The 9,707-nt window shown below is 45.7% G+C and overlaps 1 protein-coding gene across 3 annotated transcripts in view; it reads left to right on the forward strand.

Annotated features, from left to right (window-relative positions):
- The window catches only part of LOC136932885 (latent-transforming growth factor beta-binding protein 1-like), a 14,901-nt gene extending 7,751 nt beyond the window's left edge, over nt 1-7,150 (forward strand). For all 3 annotated transcript variants that reach the window (XM_067228186.1, XM_067228187.1, XM_067228185.1), the window contains one exon: nt 6,490-7,150. In XM_067228186.1, coding sequence (XP_067084287.1) covers nt 6,490-6,692 — 203 coding nt within the window. In that variant the 3' untranslated portion in view covers nt 6,693-7,150. The remainder of the gene's footprint in view (nt 1-6,489) is intronic.
- The last annotated feature ends 2,557 nt before the right edge of the window (nt 7,151-9,707 follow it).

Below are 9,707 nucleotides of genomic sequence, written 5' to 3' on the forward strand. Positions count from 1 at the left end.
CGGACCCCGCGGGACACTCAGTTAAGAGCATCGAGGGGGTGCCGAGAGGCAGGGGCTGGGACAGGCGGTAGCTCGCCTCGCGGCGGACCGCCAGCTCGATCCCGAGATCCAACTACGAGCTTTTTAACTGCAGCAACTTTACAGTTTTTCCCCATTGCTTTGGCTCATTTCACGAAACAGAAATGACATTCTCAAAACAACACGTGCAAACCTCCAAACCACTGGGCACTTGTTCACAACCGATTGGAATTTTTCATTCCTTTAATCAAATTGCAATTGTATTAGCACATCCTCGTAAATGACAAGTGCAATTGCCTACAGTTTGCACACATTTCAAATGATTTAGCACATCTTTGAAACGGTTAAGTACAATTGCCTTCAGTTAGGCCAATTACCAATTGAATATATCTTGCTGGTATAAACTGACTGTTGCTTCTCAGTCAAGTGGTTATTCTCTGCAAAACATGTTGGCATAATTTCCTTGTGTACATCATCACCTGCACAATAGTTCACTCCACTGTCAAAATCTTTCAGGCACATAATACCATGAAAAACATCATGGTATATACTGTAATATGGATCTCTTGGATCATCTGCTTACAGTCTTTGTCAGGTACAACTAGAACTTTACTAAACAAGGAGACACATCCGATCACCAATCACACAATAAGTTTAGTTAGCTGACAGGAGCTATCCAGGAGTATAAATGCAGCCATCAAATATATAGAGCTTGTCCCAGGCCAGCTCAGGGGCAACATCACCATGTGTGCTGCCATGCTTTCAGAGAAAAGGTGTAGTCACCCACATTCCCAGTCTTGGCCCATACAATACCCAGAAGCACCTGGTGTTCTTGGACCGCCTGCACTCCGATCTTATCCCTCTACATAAGAGGGGTTTGGTAGGGCCTCACTTGCATACATTTGTCATTGTGTGGGACAATGTAAGCTTCCACCGTGGCCCACTCATCAGGGTTCACTGCCCATCCAAGAATGCTGATGGTGCTCTTATCACCTTACTCCCCATTCCTCAATCCTATCGAGAAGTTTTTTTTTGCATGGAGGTGGAGGGTCTATGAGCATCGGGCTCAAAACCAGAGGTCCCTGCTCCAGGCAATGGATGCTGCTTGTGATGATGTCACAGCAGATCAGTGTAGGGGATGGTTGCAGCATGCACAACGATTCTTCCCCTGTTGCAGGAGTGAGGACGACAACTAGTGAAACTCCAGCTTTGCTTTACTTTCTTACTGTATGTGTTGTTAGTGTAGGTTATACATAATGTTAGTTTTGATGTTCTTATTGTATGACAGTATATTGTGCTGTACATGTTTCCTGTTACAGTAACCACGATGTATGGCAATTACAGTAATAATTTCCATAGCAGTGTGAGTGCAATATGTGATGTGAAACCTTGTAGGCTACTCTTGAATTACTGTAATCTTTTTTCAGTTTGATACACATTTACATTTTATATTTATTCATTTAGCAGACGCTTTTATCCAAAGTGACTTCCAAGAGAGAGCTTTACAAAAGTGCATAGGTCAATGATCATAAACAACGAGTTAGCCCAAAAAACATTGTGGGTAGCCAAAACATGAAGCATACATTGTGAAAAGCAAATAAGTGCCAATGGGAAGAAACATAAGAGCATGTAGTTACTAAACAAGTTACAATTACATGTAAGCAACATGAACCTCACAAGTGCACCTTTAGGAAAGTGTACCTGTAGGAAAGCAAGCAACAATACGTAATATAATTCACAGCGAGTACAACAAGTTACAGTAAATCAGTTAGAACTAACCAACAAGAGCAACAAGTCCCTCAATAAGAGTCATTGTGTTCCTGGAGGAAACTAACATCAGGTCCAGCAAATCAATCCTAAGTACCTTTGTACTCCCTGTAAGGATGACATATCTCAGCAGGCAGGCCGGAAAGAGTCACGACAATTATTAAAAGGGTTGACTCGGTTTTATTAGCTCGACGTCGGATCATGCAACCAATCCACAACAGAGTGGCTAGCATGAGTGAAGACTCTCTCTTACAAGAGTGCTTAAATACAGTATCTGGACATGTTCAAACATAGAATGCACAGAATCGGGTGGGGGTGTAAGGCTAGAGGAGGGTGCAGTCCCGTTCACTGCTCGGAAGGTCAGTACCAGGGTCTTGAATCTGATACGGGCCGTGATGGGAAGCCAGTGGAGAGAGATGAGGAGCGGGGTAACATGGGAGCGTCTGGGTAGATTGAAGACACATAGTATTCTGGAAAGAAAACATCTACTACAGTAACTGTAGCACAGTGCACAAGGATATTTCTAAGGTCCACTGCCATACTGACAAAACATCTAAACATTTTGACCTGCAGTGTTTACACAATGCCAAAGGGACTTTTCATTTTGGGGCACTGACTATTTGTATGAGAAAAGGATTTAGTTTTGACTGATGAGTGGTCTGTTTTAGGAGAGAGATGACCCTTTGTAGGTGTGCCATGGTGTTTTGCTGAACCATCTAGGTTATTTTGGCAAATGTATTTAAAGCTTTGAGAATGTCCTCTTTTTTCTTGAGAGATGGGCCAAAGCAATCGAGAAGGAACTTTTCATTTTGGGGGCATTGACTATTTATATGAGAAAATGATTTGGTTTTGAAGCATGAGTTAACTGTTTTGGATGAGATATGACCTTTTGAAGGTGATCTATGTAGTTGTGCTGAACCATATAGGCTATATTGCCCAATGCACTAAGAGCTGAGAGAATGTCATTTCTGTTTCAAGAATTGAGCCAAAGCAATGGAGAAAAACTGTAAGATACGCTATTGGAGCTGGAATTACCGCGGCTGCTGGCACCAGACTTGCCCTCCAATGGATCCTCGTTAAAGGATTTAAAGTGTACTCATTCCAATTACAGGGCCTCGAAAGAGTCCTGTATTGTTATTTTTCGTCACTACCTCCCCGAGTCGGGAGTGGGTAATTTGCGCGCCTGCTGCCTTCCTTGGATGTGGTAGCCGTTTCTCAGGCTCCCTCTCCGGAATCGAACCCTGATTCCCCGTTACCCGTGGTCACCATGGTAGGCACAGAAAGTACCATCGAAAGTTGATAGGGCAGACATTCGAATGAGACGTCACCGCCACGGAGGGCGCGCGATCGGCTCGAGGTTATCTAGAGTCACCAAAGCGTCCGGGGCCGGCAGAGACCCCGAAGGGCCGGCCCACCGTCCCCGCATGGGTTTTGGGTCTGATAAATGCACGCATCCCTGCAAGGGTCAGCGCTCGTTGGCATGTATTAGCTCTAGAATTGCCACAGTTATCCAAGTAACGTTGGAGCGATCAAAGGGGATGGAGGTTAGGGCTGACGCAGAGACTCTCATGCCTAACCTGAGAAAATGAGAGACTGAATCAGGATACACAGAGGCCAGAAAAAACAGGCTCATTAAATGATTTCTTTCTCTAAAAGTAAGGGCCCTATGAGAATGCTTCAACACTTTCTGTACACTGCTAGTCATGAGCTTCCATTTGATGTCACACATGCATGTGTCACTCCACTTTTGGGCCCAAGGCATCCTGGCCAAAGGTGGCCTTTTTGCATGCCTGTATGGAGCCCATTCACCAAAGTTGGGCAAGGGGCCACCCACTTTCCCATGATTGGTGAATGATGTTGGCTGGGCCCCAGGGCCTCTGTGCCTGTCCTATGACACACATAATCCTCAACAGCTTCATATTGCACACACATGACCTCAAGACCTGTACGGTCACAATGATATATGGCCTGTTATCAGTAGAGCCAGGCCAGAAATACAGATATATTGACAAACAGATACATACATTTTTTGTAACTCTTTGTGGCCAGGTGATAGGAATGTGTTCGGCCAGACAACAGAGGACTTGGCCTGCCATGCTTACAGATGTATACACATGCAAATAGGCCTCTGCTTACAAAATTCTCCTCACAAACAGCTCTGAAAAGTGCTTACACTTCACTGACATATCAACCATTCATGTTTGTATTGTCTGGTGTAAACACATGTCCTCAAGAAATCCACTTCACCTTACATTTACAATGACCTCAGCTGGGATCAGTGAGTGACCTGGGAATCTTTGCAGTAGACTGTGCTATGCTTATATGCACATGAACAACAAGCCCAGTCATGTACTTTAAAGGTGGTTATGCTCACACTTCACCTACATATCAAGAGCTTCAATTTGATATCAACCATTCATTTGTGTCTTGTGTGGTGGCATCAGTACAGCCAGGCCAGATATACAGATCAATTGAGAAAACAAATACAGACAGGCATTTTCTGTAACTCTGATACTAGGTGGCTAGTAAAATTGTGGCCAGGTCACAGGAATGTGTGTCATCTGAATAACACAAGCATTCACCCACCCCCCAGCACAAATGCTAATAGCAACCCAATAGACATGCAAATGTTACTGGTCTGCTGAGTGGAGGAGGGATGGAATGGGCTTGTGGTCAGGAGGGACATCTAGTGGAATAAGAATGTATTGCCTTGGAAACAACACTTGTCTTTTAAACAACTCTCAGCTAAAAAAGATGACCTTTGACTGTAACAGGTCTACAGACTAACATGTAGGGTTGTGTTTCTAGGAAATGTCACCAACATGTTCACACAGCTCCCCTGAGTAAGCACATAGTCGATGTTAGACCCTAGGGTCAACTATACCAAATCTATAAGCCATTTAGTGGACAGTGAGTGGGCGCCCCCATTGACCTCAATGCATTCTGTACTTGGAAATATTTCCATCAAAACGTTTAAAATATCGCCATTCTCTCAATATTCATGCTACAGTTTCATGCATGCTATCATTGTGTTCAGGCAAACGGCACGAGTAAGCACATGTTCGCCTTTCCGTTTTTACATGAGGTGAACTAAACTTATGAGCGATTTAGTAGAGCACCGCCGTTGCCGTCCGTTCATTTTGGCCGTGGTGTAATGCCCGTGTAAGCTGAGGCATCTCGGTCATAACGTTTGAAATATCGCCATTCTCTCAATAATCATGCTACAGGGTCATGCAAGATATCATTCTGTTCAGGAAAACGGCACGAGTAAGCACATGTATGCCTTTCCATTTTAGACGAGTTGAACTAAAGATGCGAGCGATTTAGTAGAACACCGCCGTTGCCGTCCATTTTGGCCGCGGTGCAATGCCCGTGTAAGCTGAGGCATCTCGGTCATAACGTTTGAAATATCGCCATTCTCTCAAAAATAATCCTACAGGGTCATGCATGATATCATTCTGTTCAGGAAAACGGCACGAGTAAGCACATGTACGCCTTTCCATTTTTAGACGAGTTGAACTAAAGATGCGAGCGATTTAGTGGCTCAATGCGTTTTGGACTTAGAAAAAATTCATCTATTTTTTTTCCGATTTCTGTTCATAAATCGAGTGCTCTGCACATAGCTCATCAACTGGTTTAGTGAAGGTATCCTTGTTTTCATACTGTCCCCGTGGTTTTAACCCAGTAAAAGCCACATTTTAAATCTTTCACTAAATACGTTTTTAAGCCACAGGGACCTTCTAAGGTTATGGTTATTTTAGTGATTTTTTATTAAACACATATCAAACAAATACATGGTATGAAAACGTGGACTAAGAGAGTGGCACTGACTAAAAAGATAACACATCATGCAAAAGCTGAGCAGACAGGTCTTAGTCAGAGTAGAACCATCAAGGGTCCTCGAATTACAATGGGGACCTTAGAAGACTCGGCCGGGACCTTGGAAGACCCTGCAGGGACCTTCGAAGGTGTTCCCACTGGCCGAGACAACCTCACAGGCTTTATGCGAGAGACCAACTTTTAAGGGTAAAGTTGTTTTAAACAAGTTAGGGATACTTTGACAATGTAAAGGGGCAGTTAGGCTTTTAACTGACAAGCTTGGCATTTAAATGATCAGCGAGGGACACAATCAAATACTGAAGGAAAGATAGACTGGCAGTTTATGGATTAACTCGTCTCTCTTAAGCACGAATTGTGATTATTTTGTTACTTATGAGGTAACGGATTTGAGGAAATTATTGTATGCGCGTTCCCAAAAGGGTTGGGTCTTGGTAGGCACGTCCCATGATCGAGCGCCGGAGGGCGAGGATAGTTTGGCTTGAAAAAGGCCATATTTGTAGTTCACTACCACATGATACTCTTTACTCTGTACCACTTCAACAAACAAGGCAGCTAGATTTTTTTTAGTCGATGCTAAATGCTATTCTGTTGCTTAGAACATATTAGTTTAACAGACTGATCCAGGAACAGAACTGGGATACATTTGCAACATGCTGAGTTTATCTTTATCACCAACATGCTCTATTTCTATTCTCTTACTGTCGGATGAGTGCTGTAGACAACATTCACAGAGGTAGCATACTGTATAAATCTTTGAAATTACCTGTACACATATACCTTGCCACTGTCAAAGGTAATGCTTGTCATACAGACTTGTCATTTTTAAGATTTTTAAAGACTATATGATACATTTTTTCTCCCCAGCCAAATTCAAAGAAATATGCGCCGGAGGGATGGGTTACACCGTCTTGCCCAAACCACCCAATCGCATCCAACCCGATGCTAACAGGCCTGTCCGGGAGCATGTGATCACCCCCCAGGAGCCTGTGGTCCAGCGCCTGCCCTTCCCTGAGAAGCCAGCGGAGGCCCTAAGTGTCACAGAGACAGATGACCTCTGTGCCTGGTGAGTCTATGTCCCGTTTCTGAACACTGAAAACCCCCCAGGACTGAACTTGTTGACGCCATGGATGACAACAGAGCTGTGGAGGCTTTGGGGGCTGGGACCAGGTTCCTAGCCCAGTACGCCATCTCATGAAAATGCTCTCTCTAACTCTGTGTGACACGGAAACTCAAATGTGACAATTCGGAGGAAACTACAGGAATAATAAGTAATTAGTAACCTAACGGTGTCAACGTCCGCCTTATGTCCAAAGTCTCTCTATTTCTCTCTCTCTGCGGTCAAGGGGCTGAAACCTAACGGTGTCAACCTCCGCCTTATGTCCAAAGTCTCTCTCTATCTCTCTGCGATCAAGGGCTGAAACCTAACGGTGTCAACGTCCGCCTTATGTCCAAAGTCTCTCTCTCTCTCTATGGTCAAGGGCTGAAACCTAACGGTGTCAACGTCCGCCTTATGTCCAAAGTCTCTCTCTATGGTCAAGGGCTGAAACCTAACGGTGTCAACGTCCGCCTTATGTCCAAAGTCTCTCTCTCTCTCTCTCTCTCTCTATGGTCAAGGGCTGAAACCTAACGGTGTCAACGTCCGCCTTATGTCCAAAGTCTCTCTCTATCTCTCTGCGATCAAGGGTTGAAACCTAACGGTGTCAACGTCCGCCTTATGTCCAAAGTCTCTCTCTCTCTCTCTCTCTATGGTCAAGGGCTGAAACCTAACGGTGTCAACGTCCGCCTTATGTCCAAAGTCTCTCTCTCTCTCTCTCTCTCTCTCTCTCTCTCTCTCTCTCTCTATGGTCAAGGGCTGAAACCTAACGGTGTCAACGTCCGCCTTATGTCCAAAGTCTCTCTCTATCGCTCTCTCTATGGTCAAGGGCTGAAACCTAACGGTGTCAACGTCCGCCTTATGTCCAAAGTCTCTCTCTCTCTCTCTCTCTCTCTCTCTCTCTCTCTCTCTCTCTCTCTCTCTCTCTCTCTCTCTCTCTCTCTCTCTCTCTCTCTCTCTCTCTCTCTCTCTCTCTCTCTCTATCTCTATCTCTATCTCTCTGCGGTCAAGGGCAGCTAGCTCAGAGATAAATGTGCTTTTGGATAAAACGTTCTGAAACAATGGCTAGCTGAAGCTTTTATATTTGTCGCATCACACACACACACACACACACCTCTCTCTCTCTCTTTGCCTTTTCTGCATTTTCATCTATTCTATTCTTATTTTCCGGAACGGAGCGAGAGTTCATGAAGGTCCGGTTCAACAGCGTCCTGGTTCAAGAGACGTGATTCAGTCAAGGGAGGTTTGACCATTCGGCAACCCAGCCGATGGCAGGCACTTACCGGCTGAGTCAGTCTCTATACGAACCTAGGATGCTACCGGACTGGTACCTTTGTGAAGAGCTTTGCACATAAAGGGCCGGGCTGCCTATGCGAGGCGGGGGGTGTATGGCCTCTTCTGGTTGTGGTTCAATGATTTAGGTGGGAGGCGACGGGATAACCTGAGCTAAACCCACCGGGTCATTATGCACAGCCAAAGGTGCGGCTAATCCAACCAGGCTAAAGCCCCCCGAACCAACCTGCGTATGAGGTGACCTAGTTTGAGAAGGCGCAGACTCGGTGTTCCGCACCGATGAGCCAGACCTAAACCTTAATGTGCAATCTCCCCGGAAATTCTCTGGTAACAGAGTCCTTTCCTGCCGCTGGTTTAACGGCGTGGGCCAGCAGGAGCAAAACACGCCTGAACAAATTCTTTCTCTCACTCTAAACTTTTACCGCACATTCTCTCCCTCCAAGAACATTCACTATAAGACGCTAGCAGCAGCTAGCTCAGAGATAAATGTGCTTTTGGATAAAACGTTCTGAAACAATGGCTAGCTGAAGCTTTTATATTTGTCGCATCACACACACACACACACACACCTCTCTCTCTCTCTTTGCCTTTTCTGCATTTTCATCTATTCTATTCTTATTTTCCGGAACGGAGCGAGAGTTCATGAAGGTCCGGTTCAACAGCGTCCTGGTTCAAGAGACGTGATTCAGTCAAGGGAGGTTTGACCATTCGGCAACCCAGCCGATGGCAGGCACTTACCGGCTGAGTCAGTCTCTATACGAACCTAGGATGCTACCGGACTGGTACCTTTGTGAAGAGCTTTGCACATAAAGGGCCGGGCTGCCTATGCGAGGCGGGGGGTGTATGGCCTCTTCTGGTTGTGGTTCAATGATTTAGGTGGGAGGCGACGGGATAACCTGAGCTAAACCCACCGGGTCATTATGCACAGCCAAAGGTGCGGCTACTCCAACCAGGCTAAAGCCCCCCGAACCAACCTGCGTATGAGGTGACCTAGTTTGAGAAGGCGCAGACTCGGTGTTCCGCACCGATGAGCCAGACCTAAACCTTAATGTGCAATCTCCCCGGAAATTCTCTGGTAACAGAGTCCTTTCCTGCCGCTGGTTTAACGGCGTGGGCCAGCAGGAGCAAAACACGCCTGAACAAATTCTTTCTCTCACTCTAAACTTTTACCGCACATTCTCTCCCTCCAAGAACATTCACTATAAGACGCTAGCAGCAGCTAGCTCAGAGATAAATGTGCTTTTGGATAAAACGTTCTGAAACAATGGCTAGCTGAAGCTTTTATATTTGTCGCATCACACACACACACACACACACCTCTCTCTCTCTCTCTCTTTGCCTTTTCTGCATTTTCATCTATTCTATTCTTATTTTCCGGAACGGAGCGAGAGTTCATGAAGGTCCGGTTCAACAGCATCCTGGTTCAAGAGACGTGATTCAGTCAAGGGAGGTTTGACCATTCGGCAACCCAGCCGATGGCAGGCACTTACCGGCTGAGTCAGTCTCTATACGAACCTAGGATGCTACCGGACTGGTACCTTTGTGAAGAGCTTTGCACATAAAGGGCCGGGCTGCCTATGCGAGGCGGGGGGTGTATGGCCTCTTCTGGTTGTGGTTCAATGATTTAGGTGGGAGGCGACGGGATAACCTGAGCTAAACCCACCGGGTCATTATGCACAGCCAAAGGTGCGGCTAC

The sequence above is a fragment of the Osmerus mordax genome, chromosome 24, assembly GCF_038355195.1.
Source record: "Osmerus mordax isolate fOsmMor3 chromosome 24, fOsmMor3.pri, whole genome shotgun sequence".
NCBI lineage: Eukaryota > Metazoa > Chordata > Actinopteri > Osmeriformes > Osmeridae > Osmerus > Osmerus mordax.